The 14,313-nt window shown below is 41.4% G+C and overlaps 1 protein-coding gene across 1 annotated transcript in view; it reads left to right on the top strand.

The window, feature by feature from the left end:
- Positions 1-14,313, top strand: part of ADAMTS17 (ADAM metallopeptidase with thrombospondin type 1 motif 17) — a 168,812-nt gene that overhangs the window by 21,833 nt on the left and 132,666 nt on the right. Inside the window, exons 4-6 of the mRNA XM_030456917.1 lie at positions 2,589-2,761; positions 12,918-13,001; positions 13,626-13,783. Of these exons, the coding sequence (XP_030312777.1) occupies positions 2,589-2,761; positions 12,918-13,001; positions 13,626-13,783 (415 nt within the window). The remainder of the gene's footprint in view (positions 1-2,588; positions 2,762-12,917; positions 13,002-13,625; positions 13,784-14,313) is intronic.

Here is a 14,313-nt window from a genome sequence, read left to right as displayed (position 1 = left end):
CTAGCATAGTGGGTTCCTTCTCTGACACAAGTGGCTTCTTTTCCACCAAAAATAAGATTTTTGAAGTTTAAACCCAAGGTACTCTGATTTTTCTTCCTTTTTTTACACAGCTCATTCAATGCCAAGCCCAGACTTTCTTGAGTTTAGGCCTAGCCCCCATAAAAGCAACTCCTATATATGTAGGAGATTTACACCAGCTGAAAACTTTTAATTTATTAGGGGATTACCAAAATAAGAATTTGATGGAGAAGTGCTGTTACTTCCAGGAAGGTTGTGATTGTTAGCAGCAAGACCCAAAATTTCAGTGTTCCTACTGGAATAATTTGCCTTCTCTTCCTTTTTCACTGATTTCTCCCCTTGTATTTAAATTATAGCTTTGACATTACTGCAGCTAAAGATGTGTGGCTATGCAGATGGAGGGATAGGTGGATGAATGGAACAAAATGAATAAAGAAAAAAATAAACATGGGAGCTTTTTCACAGAAGTTTGACAAAGTCATTTCCATTTCATATCAAACTGGAGGTGCATTGGTCTTTCTTTCTGGTACAGTCACTCCATTTTATTTTATTGCCTTTCTGTAGCACCTAGAAACATACACCTCTCCTGCTCTGAGGCAGCTTTGTCATGATTGTGCTTTTCTGTAGCTCTCCTGAAGTCTGTGAGAAAACAAGCCTTGAAACTTGGTTAATTTTCATCTTTGCTTCTGGCACGTAGCTTCCTTTATTTCTGAGCACCCCAAGTTTTCACTTTCTGCTTGTCCATGGTGTGTCTTTTTAGACTCAGGGTGTGTGTGTGATATTTCCAAAAGCTTTTTTAAAAGACTCAAATCAAATTTCATGGTTGTTTTCTCATTTTAAAATATGTACCCAGTGCTGACAGTTGATGCCTTGGGCAGCAAAGCACGTGCAGAGCTGGATGGGCTGACTGGGAGGCAGCTCAGCACAGGGATGTGGGATGGACATGTGCAAATGTCTGCATTGCCAAGACAGAAAATGTCTGAATGAGCAGAAGGCAGTGAGTCCATTTCAGGTGGGCTTTTTACAGGGCTTACAGCTGGGGGAGTTTCTCATCCTGAGTACAAGCAGATCAGTCAGGGAAAACTGGTGATCTGGATGCAAGTGCATTTACCAGCCTGGGGAAGAAGGGAAATTCAAGCTGAATTGTGTGAGGGAGCTGGTAAACAGGCTGTAGAAAAACGGGCTTGTTTAATGCTAACTCAGATCTGCCTGCTGTGGAATAGTGCTTTGCTAAGTTAAAGCTGCAGACAATTAAAAAGGGATTTTCTGCTCTGGGAAATGAACAACATGAGTAGTGTGATGTAAGATCTATCTGATGAGCATCCATTCTGTTGTCCTGTGTCACTTACGCATTGAATGCTGTGTTTAGGCTGTATCAGGGCCTGTTGTGTGTTCTGCTCCCTTTTTCATTGGAAGAAAGGGGCATTAATATCAATGTCAGTATCTTATCCATAGCATATTGCAGGCTGGGCAGGAAGCAGAGATGTAATTTCAGTGAATCTTGGCAGCTTGTTTCTTATTACAAAATAAATTTGTTTTAATGACTTCATTTGCTTTTCTTTAATTTTACAATTGAAAACAGGATTATATTTTTTGGGACTGCAATTAAGCAAGTAGATTCAATTTCAGATCTGAACTTAATTTCTCCTTTGTTTGTGCCTCAGCTGTTTTGCACATCTGCCTTTTTGAGCTGTGAAACACATTTCACCTTTCAGTTTAGTGGCGGACTAATTACTAATACATTGGTCCCTTCATTTGGAGGAAGGGAGGTTTAACTTCTGTGTTAGTTTTTTGTGTCAATGGCAGCTGACCACTGCTTCACTCTTTAGTCCTTAGGATGAGTCTTTCCACAGTTTCTTGTCACTGAAGTTCCTTAAGGATATACCCCAGTGAAGCTCTGCACGTAGGTGGCCGATGGCTGCAGCTGCTGGTGCTCATGCCAACAGCAATAAATGAGCAAAGAAAGCTTGAGAAGGTCTTATCTGGCCTGACCTTCTGCACTTCTGGGTTTCATCCAGAGACTTCTGCATTTGGCTAGTAACACATGTTCCAAAACACTCTGACTTTATATAAAATTTTTGAGGTTCTATCTTGTGCTCTGTTACATTTGGTACTTCTGGTAGGAAGCACAAGTGCAACTTATGGAAATGTTGACTCCAGGAATATCTTACAACTTTGCTGGCTAAGGAGAACCTGCAGAGTCTAGAGTATACGTTGCACCCCAAAGTCTCTATATTGAAATTTTCTTCATCAGATTTTTCTTTAGTTAGCACTTGTTCCATTATAGTGGAATGTTATGTTTTCACAAGCAGGATTTCCAGTTTCTGAAGGTTTTGCAAGAACATTATTTTTTTCTTGGTTTGACTTACAGCTAATCTGATGTCCCAGGCTTCTCTCTTCCCATCATCTTTTTTATTTGTGTGTTACCTGGTCATCTCATACAAACCTTAACACAGATGTTCTTGCAGTGGAACTTCTTGGTCGCTTCTTTTAAACAGCAAAGGACATTAATTAAAGGTCATTGCAATTTATTATGATCTACCAGCCTTAATAAGTCTTTTGCCTTTTAGAAAAGAAGAGACAAAAGAAAATGAAATCAACCAGTGACTGGAGGGAGAGAAGAAATGCCATCCGACTTACCAATGAGTACACAGTAGAAACTTTGGTGGTGGCAGATGCTGATATGGTCCAATACCATGGTGCTGAGGCTGCCCAAAGATTCATCCTCACAGTTATGAACATGGTAAGTAGGCACTTTACTCTCAAAAGAAGAAGCAAGAGTAAACACATCATGTGCAGAACAGGTTAAAGCTGGCTTCTCTGACAGCTGAACGGGGTAACTGTTTTGACCTTGAGGTATGAGGAAAGGTTTTGGGGTTTTTTTTTGTTATGTGCTTCTTCTCCCCTCTCTGTGATTTCCTCAATTTACCTAAGGACATCACAATGAAAAACATCTTTGAAACTGAAATTTCAGATTTTAAATTAGGAAATACTTCTCACCAAGATGCCAGTTGATCCCTTTCTCATTACTCACGACCTCTTGTGCAATGTGAAGCAACACTGATTGTACCTCTGCATAGTTGTTGGCGTTGGGTTTTAGAAGCAATCTAGAAATTCTGCAGAGAATCTGCCAGGAGTGAGGAGAGCCTTTTGAAACTGCAAGGTCATATGAATTGTGGGTGTGAATTTGTTAGCTGTCCTAGTTGTTGAGCCTTCCTCTCAGTAGATAAGGGAACACAAAGCCTCTTACCATGAGTGCTCAGTCACTCACTTGTTGGTAGTGCCAATAAAGAGATAATGGCTAAACTGAGTATGGACACTGAAAACACTGCTCAGAGACAGAAGAGGCCCTTCCAGAGGCACTTGCACAAGTAAATCTTGAAAGCAACTTGTATTTTTCTGCCCAAGCTATTGTAACATTCAGGAACAGCTCATTTTCCTGACTACTGCTTTCTTGTTGTTCATGAGCATCAAATTGGCTTGCAAAAAAATAACAGTTCTTAATAGTAATTGCTAGGTCATGCTTCCCAGTGAAGAGCTGAGTGATGGGTGCTCAGTGCATAATCTAGCTAAGGGACAAGAGCTTCTTAAAAGGTCTTGTATTCCTTTATCAAGCATTGGTGTGAGGGAGCCCTCCTGCAGCAAAATGCTTTGCTGATTAAGCAGGGAGTTTTTTTAACTAGACTTGTCCATTAACAACCTGCTTTTCTCTGTCCTTTCCTCTACCTTTTATTTTATCTTCTAGCGTGCTGTGATGGTAGTCTATTAATAGGGCTTCATTGTGCCTCTGCATTGATTCAGATGGGTTTGTAGGAAATACATTCCTGCAGCAAATACATGCATGCCTCTGTCACTCAGGGCTTACTTACTGGCTTTCTTGCATTTAAGGATGTGTTTCCTGGGGACACAAGAGCCTTATTCTTCTCAAAGTCACAATCCTCCACCTTTAAATTCATACACCAGGCTTGCAGTCAGAACGTGTCATATTCAGCTCTGAACAAATCTGCTCCTCAAGTCACTATTGGAACTAACAGAAATGCATATTCAGATGTAATGTATGTGTCATGGCAGAGTTTCTTCCTTATGTAAAATGCTTGGGACCTCAAGAGGGGTGATGGATGCTTTTTGTTAGCAGTGGCAGCCCAAGAGTTCTCCTGAAATCTCTTCTGCACTGATTCACAAGTGAGATAATAAAAATCTGCCATTGTGTCCCACGGCTCTGCTGGGGCTGGGACAGGGCATTATGGCTGTGAGAGGTTGTAAAACATGTGTCTAATCATCTGTCTTGGTGATCTGAGTGCCAAAAGGTCAGTTATTTCAGTGTGGCCACAACTGCATCTCTGTTGTGTAGCTTCATCAGCCTGTGATGATGATTAGGGCTGAGTACACTGATAAGACCAAGTCCTGAACAGAAGATGGCCATGAACACTGTGCAGGCTGAGAGCTACTGCAGAACATCTCAGCGACCCTAGTTTGCCAGGTGTGAATATATAAGTATAGAGAGGTGCTGATATATGGCTTGGGCTCTCTAATCCCATTGGCTAACCAAATATTGAAGCTTAGTTTCCAATGGATTTGGCTGATGGACTTTTAAGTTAGGTTCTGGTGCTGTAGTGTGAGCTCACACTTTATTAGACACCAGAGTGCACATGGAAGGGGGGTCTTGGCTGAGGATCTCATTGATCTGACAGCTCCTAAGGTGTGAAGTCCAGCTGAAATGCTTCCCACTGTTCAGTCACTGCTGCTAGGGACTCACCCATGTGGTTTTTTCTGATGTCTGATAGGATTTGAATTTGTGTTTCAACTTTTCAGCCTTCAGAGGAGCACTGACAGTCTCTTTCCTTTGTCTGACCACCTACATTCCCACACTTGTAGAAACATAAATATCTTTCAGGCCTCTATCTCCCTGAGAAAATTATTCATGAGTGGCTGGCAAGATCAGAAGATACTGAGAAATAATAATAGGCAAACACATAGATGTCATCATTGCATAAATCCTTTATTCTGAGGCTATAAATCAAGGTAAAATCAAAGGGGATTTTAACATTCCACTTGCCACAGTGAAAGCTGATCTTCATCCCAGCAAAAGACACTGAGGGATAATTCACAAAATATATTTCAGAAAGAGAGGGGGGATTGTCATGTGGTCCAGCCTTGACCCATTTACTCAGCCACACTCTTCTGGTAGAGCCTGGACTAGCCAGGGGGCATCTTTGTGTGTAGTTTCTCATCTGTAAAACTGTGGTATGAGGAACAGTTCAACCCTAGCTCCTCAGGCCAACATCTGTTACGTCCTTCTTTGGTGCAGGATCAGTTCTGCTCTGTGCAACCACACAAATGAAGGTCTCTTGGCTGCTTGGGATCTTTTTTCCTGCTTGCCTTCCTGCTGACTGCTGTCAGCTTTCTGTGACTGCTAGCTGAGGGACAGGATTTGCCCCATGGCACTAGGCAGTGCTTATTCAGCTACACTCCAGGATGGCAGGCTGCCTCTAAAAGAAACCAGAATGTTAATTTTGGCTTGGATGCTTGCATTTAAGCAAATAGAACATTACTGGTCAGGGGTATATTAACTCCTCTCTGTGAGCCATTACGTTTACTGTCAAACCACAAAACAGGCATTAAGAGGTCTTATTAATGCATTTTATATTTATAGACATTTTAAATAAAGTGATCTGCCTTAAAGTATTTAATATCCATTTATGTTACAAGAAATTCTGAAGGAGAAAGAAAAAGTCAGCATTACAAAGTACTGTTTTACTGCTCCCTTGGTAAATGAGAATTTAGGGAAAAAAACCCCACCACCCTTCTCTAGATTAACAACTAAGAAACACAGCAAACCCCTTTTGCAACCCAGAAATAATGGGTAGTACTTCAAGTACTACCCATAGTAGTACACATAGAGCAAGTGCTGTGTTCTTAGTGATGTTCTGCTGTTCTGACCATGCCCCTGAGCAAAGAATAGATGCACAATAAAGGTACCTTTTTATTCTGAATGTCATTGTAGAAGTGCAAGCTCTTTCATTTACTAAGCTAATATTTGAGTTTGCAAGAGATTTTTCCAAGATCATGGAAGAATTTCCTCCTAAGGTACTATGTAATGTATGGGAAGGAACAAGCATGGCTCCAGGGTTTTGAGTTGATTTTTCTTAAATCACCACCTCTAAAATGAAATCTTTTCTTGTTTTCTGGCAAGGTACTTGATTCAGCACTATTTTCCTAATGGGTCATTCCTGATGGCTTTGTGATAATATTAAAAAAAAAAATCAGCTGCTGAAGAAGTTGTAGCTATAGTCAATCATTTCATCCATGTGGAAGCTGCTTGGATAGATGTTCTCCTATGAAGTCCTGTGTTGCTCTTGTGCCATTTCATGGCTTCATCTAAACTGAACTTCAGGTTTCTCAGCCAGATGACCAGTGCATTGACTTTCAGTGATTCTGAGGTGTTAAATGAGGGTTGAGACTCTTTGGAAAGTTCTGTCCCTGGCCTTAGTGCTTTTAATGACTGATTTCAGCCAGTACCTGAGCAACAAGTTGGGAGTGTTGGCTCCTTGCAATTGTATAGACCTTGCTTTGCAAACCAAGTCCCACTCAGACTGATCTTTTGAGCATTTAGTGACAGATGTCTGAATTTCCAAGACCACAAAGACCACAACACAGTAATTTAAAAGCTGCTTTCTATGGGTTTTTAAAAAAAAAAAATTGTTGTTGGTTTTTTTCCTCCCTCTAAGTGAATTTTTTGGGTTTTGGAATAAATGATAACTGTGGTTTGATTTTGAGCTTGCCTTATTCTGAAATAATACAGCATATAGGGATAAGTTACTGTAATATGTGTTAGTTCTCCTGCAGCTGTTGCTAAGCCATAAGATTAGTGTGGAAGCTCTTTGCAGCAGCAAGCAGTAACTTGAAGTTAGATCTTTTGGATGTGATTAAGAGAAAAAATTTTTATGTTGTTTTTCAGGAATAATACTGGTTTACTATCTGAAACTCTATTTTATGCTCTGCAGATCATTTTTCATTTTGGATTTCCTCTGTGAGAGATTTTTCTATGTTAAAGAAGCAGATAAAATCATTTTTATCATGCATGCACTGATGGATTTATCTCTGTGCTCTTAGGGGCTGGCACATAATGGCTCCAGAGCTGCCACTGATAACTGTCTCCCTTACCCTTGTCTGGAATTTTCATGATGGAGACAGGGATGTAAGGAAAAAGTATATAAATATTTGATCACTGTCTATAGATTTCTTCCCAGCTGCCCCAGGAGAGTTTAGTCAACTGTATCTTATAAAGAGCCATGAATATGTTCTTTTTCATAATGTTTAATGGGGTAATTTGAAAGTTTGGCTCTAGGTGGGTGTTAGAAATCCTATAGCACTTTTCAAAACAAGTGAAAGACAACCTCAGTAACCTGACTAATACTTCTGCTGTTCAAACATCATCCAGCAGCCAAGGCAATGGGGAGGCTCTCAATTGACTGCAGTGCTTAGAGAAGGAAAAAAAAAAAGAAAAAAGTCCATTTACCATCAGGGCTGTTGTTCTGAACTTTGAAACATCTGAAACATATACATCTCCCTCCCACCGTCCACCTGCAGAGGAAGCTCTCGAGAGTTTTTTAAAAAAAAATAAATTAAACTGATGTAGTTAGTTCCTTTCTTAGCCCAATTCCTCAAGTCTGGGTTGTGCTTTATGCATGCTGAGGCAGGCCTGGACAGCTTATGCCAAAGCTGCATTTATTCTGTCCCTTCCATGTCAAAGCTATAATGAGAAAGAAAGGCAGGAGGAATGTAGACAGAGGAGCAGGAGAGGGGTGGTTCAGACTTCAAGCTTTTCTGTTTTCTCCAGGGCATACTGTGCAGTAAAGCTTTGTCAGGAAAACGCAGGTGAAGCAGGGAAGTCTCAGAAACAGGCTTTATTATTTTTCTTGTTCTTTTGGACTTCCCCTTCCATTTTTCTGTCTGCTTTCTGTAACTCTTTACCATACTTGTTCTGTATCCAAAGCTCACTCTCTCTACTTTTGATTATTCCTCAAAGAGTGGAAGTCAATACAGTGCAGAAGTTCACCTGTAACTGGGCAGCCAGTGCTTGTCACCACACTTTGAAATACTGACTAATTTTCACACCCCTTCCCTTCAGACAAGTGACCAAGAACTTCCATTGCTGTTCCAGCCAAGCTGCTTTGTGACACTGTGATATCTTCTAAAACAGCAACCTTTGCATTTTGCTCCAAGACAGTGTTACCATGTTTCATGAATCTGACACTTGTGTTTCCAGCTACCTCATTTTATTAAAAGATTCTAAAATCCCTGGAATACTTCTATTTTTCCCCTGTTATATGTGCTCACAGCAGCCTTAAGGGTGTGATGGAGGGATGGCATCCCCCACAGTATTGCGAGATGGAAGGGAAGTGTCTGTGAGTCAGTTTCTCTATTAATGCGTGTTGTCCGTGCAGCAGGAAATCTTGAGAACATCTGCACTGGGAAATCCCATTCCTCTTCCCTTGGAACCAGTTATCTCAGCCACCCAACTTGGCACTGTCAGCTCACAGGCTGATGCTGAACCAGTTGGATGTGGTGTCCGAATAGCTTTGAGTTGCTGAATTTGTGGGTGATGGCTTCCTTGTAGGCTGGATGAGGAGAAGGTGGTCGATGCCATGATGGAATCCAATTCCTAACAGGAAAGACCTGTGGATTTTAATTCTTTTAAAGACACTCGTATTCCAGGACAGTGCTTCCTTTGGACACAACCTTGCCCACAGTTTAACGCTGGCCTCGTGCTGACACAATGGCCGTGCAGAACCTGTGCCACACTCAATCTCCTATTTTTTTCATCAAATCATTTAAGCATTGATTATTTTCTCTGTGGGGTTCCTTCTAGTCTTAAGAACCATGATTGGAGACAGTTTGGGTTTTCATTTAAAATGCTAAAGTATTGGGTGCAGCGTGGAGGCTGCAGGCGCCTCTCTGAGGGGAGACCCAGCCGGTTCCAGCCGGTTCCAGCCAGTTCTGCAGTGGCCCCGCCACAGGACACAGCAGAGCCCAGCAGGAAAGCGGCTGGCACCTCAGGGAGAAGAGGATCAAGGAAGGGCTTTGGACACTCTGAGGAAAGAAGTGTGAGGAAAAAATTTCTGAGGAGGAGTTTCTCCAGGTGCCAGAGCAGCCTGTGGAGAGATGAGAGTGAGGCAGGTGGCCATTCCCTGAGGAATATTGCAGCCTGTGGAGAGGAGCCTGCGTTCAAGCAGCTTCTCCTGACAGGAACTGTGGCCCATGGAGAGGACTCATGTTGCAGCAGGGGAAAAGTGTGAGGAGGAAGGAGAAGCAGAGGAGCTATTATGGACCTACCACAGCCCCCAGCCCTCTGCAAAGCTCTGGGTAAGGAGAGAGGGGGGCTGGGAGTTGGGGAGTGAAGTTGAGCCTGGGAAAAAGTGGTGGGATAAGGTTGAGGGGCAGGGGTTTTAATTTGTCTCTTTTTCTTTCTATTCAGATTATTTTAATTGGCAATGAATTATATTTTCCCCAAGTCAAGTGTTTTTTGCCTCAGACTGTAATCAATCTTCCTCTCTTTATCTTGATCCATGAGCTTTTTCACCTTCTTTTGTCCCCGTGCTGCTGAGGAGAGGTTGTGTGGGAGCAGCTGGATGGAGTCACAGAAGCTCAGGTGCCATGTGGCTGGTTGCCTCCCAGTCTCAAACTCTGTCTCCATTTCACAGCCCTGTGTCTGGGCTAGGTGCAACTTCCACTCTGTTTGGTTGAGAAAGTCCTCTGAGGGTGGTGATGAGAGTCTACATCCTGTACTCACTCGGTTAACAAGAGCTGTTTGGGTGGTGATGTTCACTTGTGCAGACTAGTCTGCAGGCACACGTTTAGGTTTGTTTTCTTTCTAATTTCCTTGCAGCTGTTAGCTCATTTTGAAAGACAAGTTTATTTGTGGGTAGGTTGTGAACAGTTGCCAGCTAAATCTCTGTAGACCTTTCTGTATAAAACTTTACAGGGGGCTTTTTGCTAACTGGAAAAGAAATAGAAGAATTTGTGAAGACAGATGATGCTGGGGATGTCTCTCCACTCTACAGCTTGGCTTGTTCAAGAAGATTGGAAAGGCCTGTGCTGTTTTGACAGTGTCCTGTGGTTCTGGTGCTGGATCATCTTAAATCATAGTGCTAATGTCATCAGCTGAGCTTATTGTGATCACACTTTAAATCCTGAGAAATTGCAGAGTTGTTTGAATCAAACAAAAAATATTACTGGTCCCATGGCAATCACTTAATCTGTGAGAAGATTTTGAAACTTCATTAGGAAATTATTTGCTCAACATACGGGTATTGTTAGCTATCATACTTTGCCTTTTCCCAAAGTAATCTATTTAGAGGTTTGTTCTTATAGATAAACAACACATAAGCATGGCCAGAATATATGCTGCAGCCTTTGCTTGCACCATGTCTTCAAATTTCAGCGTACTCTTTATCCCAAAACATCAGGAAAAACACTGCTTGCTAATAGCCTTGGATTTGTGCCGCAGTGGTAATTATCAGCCTGTCATATCAGAGTCTGACAGGTTGGCACTGTGGTGTCAGACAAGTCACAGGGTGTTTACCTGTACACACATTAAAGCACTGAATGCAGTGTAGAGAAACCAGTCTGGCTGCACTGAAGTGTCTTCCTTTTGAAACAGTCTGAACTCCTGGACTGAGAAATCTCGTTCAGATCTCTGATGAGAAAGGGTCTGTCTCTCTTCTAGGTAGGTTGTGTTTGAATGTTTGGTGGTGCTGAAGTAGAACAGCCACTTGTACCAGTCAGGCTTATTTAGCAGGGAGAAAGGTTATTGTTCATACAATGCAGCACAAACTGCCATCCATCTGGGGTTTCTCTGGGCTCCATTTAAGAGAATAAGCAAATAAAGCTTGAGTACACAAGCAAAGTTAAGCCTCATTTGCACAGGTAGTGTCTTTTTAGTTTTGTATGCAACTGTTGCTGCTGTTAGGTACATCTTCTGAGGTCACTGATGGATGCAAATACAAATGCAGTGAAATTATCCTTAGGAAAGAGAGCACAGGAAAAAAGGAAGAAGGGCTGACAGCTTTCAAAATGACACCATGAACTCTCCAGCAGCTGGTTCTTAGTATGCAAGTTTTGCCAGTGAGAAATACCTTTTGAGGTCAGTGGTGATTGGATCTCTCAGTGCTGGGTCTGGAGGTGCACAGCATGTCTGCTCTGATGGAAAGACAAGCACCATCAAGACAAGCATCAGACTTAATTATAAGAACCTGTTTGTGCCTTTGTTTTATGAGTGGAAGCTTTATGGCATGGTCAGAGCTAGCACTTAGCTGGGCAAATCAAAGGCAAATCCAGCAGAGGAAAATGCTTGTTTGCCTCTGTAGTGGTACAGGAGAGACTGACTTGATGAGCACGATGCCTCAGTTACCCTCTCAGCTGAAAGTCCAGCTCTCCATTTACACACAGGTCAACTGTCAGAGCCTTTCTCTGCAAGTGTCAAGTTTATTCCCCGAGGTCTGTCGTGAGAGGCCTGAGCTATTCTACCAACATCCCCCAGAGCTAAGCAAGTAATACCAGCACTTGTCTGCATTTGTGTACCAGCCCTGGGGAAGATAAATGGCTCATTGTGCTCATACTGAAGGTCAGTGGGTCAAATACTGAGTAGGTCTGTCTTGCAATCTGTGCCTAAATTATAGGAAACATTTACGGGTGTGTTTAAATTCAAACCCAAACACTAAAGGGCTTAAGAACACACTTACCCTGTGCACATTCCTGAGTATTTGCATAAATAGGAAAAATACTATGTGTTGAAAACATAATATCCAAAATGTGTTCATGTCCTGGGTTTGTTGTAGGAAGTTAGCTGAGCCTGCATCATACTCTTAGCCAAACAAGATGTGAGTAAGGAATATAGTTTAGCTGGAGCCAAATCCTGCCTCCCATTAGTCAAGAATCTCTCTTCTTGGTTTTATTTTATTGACTGAGTAGGGAATACAGTATTAATCCACTGGTTATTATGTGGTATTTTACACCTTTTTGAAAAAGGACCTTTCCCTCACCTTTTTGTGATATTGTTTAGTCAAAGCGTTCTTTCTTGGGTAAATGGATGGAATAATATTCTGACATCAATTAATATCTTATGTTGTAACCTATAAAAATGAGGTGAAGTTATCTGAGCTGGAATGCAAAATCTGGAGAAAGTAGTAAGGTAGTTTCCGGTGCTATTTTTGTATTTCCCGAGGCTTGTGTCATTATGTGCCGCCTTATTACTATTCTCTTATATAAGATATGAAAATAACAGAGGGAAATTGCTTTTCCATTCTATTTCCTGAAGTCTAAAACACACCATTTTTTCATCTTGCATTCAGTTATCTCTGATCTTTAAATGCTGAAGATTCATACTAGTTGGATGCTTCATAACGTATGTCCGTCCTCCTGAGACTATGGTTTATGTTCAGAGTTCCTTTGGAATCTCTCTCTCCTTTTCTTTCTTGTACCTTTGTTGTTTCTCCTCTTTATTCCAGTTAAGAGTATTTTTGTTTCTACAACTAACATGACTATTTTTGATTTGGTTTGGTTTTTTAATGTTTTTTACCCCTGAATGCTGCATCTAGCTCAGATTAGTCTGTGACAAATTGGTCAGGTGGTGAAGCCCAGTGCAATATGGTAGGAGCAAACCAATTATGGTTTTGTATGTGGTTTACCTACACTGTAGTATATGGAACTGTTAGAGTGGTAACACAGTAGCTCTTAATTCTTTATTTTATTAAGTGTAGTATCACAAAGTTTAGTTTTGATTTGTTTTTTTGAAGGACAAATGTCTAACTTTCTAGTTACAATTAATTCCTTCAACTCTTACTAGATTTTAAAACTGTTACAGACACAATGTGGATGTTTTCTTTGCATTTTGACAGGTGTACAACATGTTTCAGCACCAAAGTCTGGGAATTAAAGTCAGCATTCGAGTGACCAAACTAGTCCTGCTCCGCAGCCGTCCCGTGAGTTCTGTCTCATTTTTACCCTGCTCCTATAACTGTGCTGTGGCAGTCTCACAGGCAGAGCAGGATCCCTGTGCCAGTGGGGATGGAGAAGTGGCTCATGTCTGGCCACATGATAGCAAATTGGATGTAGTGCCTGCCATACTTCACCAGGCAGTATTAAAATATAGGGGGCTGTGGGAGTGGAAGTCCTTTTATTTATTCTTCCTGGTAAATCTTTGTCTGCTGTATCTGTGAACTAGTCTCAAGGGTTAACTGACTGTTATGAAGAATAAAAATTAAATGGCTATGGTGTCATATATATATATAACTTCCAGACTAGCAAGACTTTTGAAGGTAGTACTGTACTGAAGCTTGTGACTGCTGCCAGCTGATGGAATTGTTCTGTAGATCCAGTGACTGAAGTCAGTGTGGATTCCAAAGTCCCTGGTTCACCTGCTCAGCTGAAACTGGTTTCACACTTGTCCTATCACATCTATATTTTTGAGCCTCTGATTTTTCATCAGAGGTCTAATGCTTAATGTAAAGACAGTGACTGATAATGTTGTTTTTTTTTTACCTTTTTTTTTTTTTTTTTTTTTTTTTTTTTTTTTTTTTTTTTTTTTTTTTTTTTTCCCCCAAAAGGCGAAGTTGTCTATTGGGCACCATGGAGAGAGGTCTCTGGAGAGCTTTTGTCAATGGCAAAATGAAGAATATGGTGGGGCAAAATACCTTGGTAACAACCAGGTTCCTGGCGCAAGGGATGACACCCCTCCTGTGGACGCTGCTGTTTTTGTGACCAGGTATAGTAAGGTCTGATTTACAGCTTCACTTCAACCAGTAGTGGCCCATAGGCAATGATGGGGTTATCTGGTCTAGCAGTGATCTAAGAACAGCATGTCATAGTCAGGATACAGGCAATATGTGGCTGTAGCACAGGTGATACTTTTTTCTCACACCAGCTGATAGGAGTGGAAAGACTAGGTGAGGTTTGGAGCATAAGCCAGCTTTCCTAGAAGAAAGAAGTGGTGGAATTGAGAACACAGCTGAGAACAAGTGCTCTGTGTGTAATAAGGTATGAATAAACTCAACAGTCTGAGAGGAGCAGACAGTGTGTCAGAAGCAGGGAGGTGGTGAAGGAGTTATCTCCTAAAGCAAGTGAGAGATGAGTACCATAAACTAATTTCCTCTCTCTTTGCCCTAGGAAATAACTGCTTTAACACCCTTTCTCTGTCACAACTGAGAAAGAGGAGGGGTGCCATTCTTTATTTCTTTAAATGTTTAAAAACTGCTGCATTCATTTCAGACAGGAAATAATCTGTGTATGAATACT

The sequence above is a fragment of the Calypte anna genome, chromosome 10, assembly GCF_003957555.1.
Source record: "Calypte anna isolate BGI_N300 chromosome 10, bCalAnn1_v1.p, whole genome shotgun sequence".
Lineage (NCBI taxonomy): Eukaryota > Metazoa > Chordata > Aves > Apodiformes > Trochilidae > Calypte > Calypte anna.
This window is presented reverse-complemented; position numbering and strand designations above follow the sequence as displayed.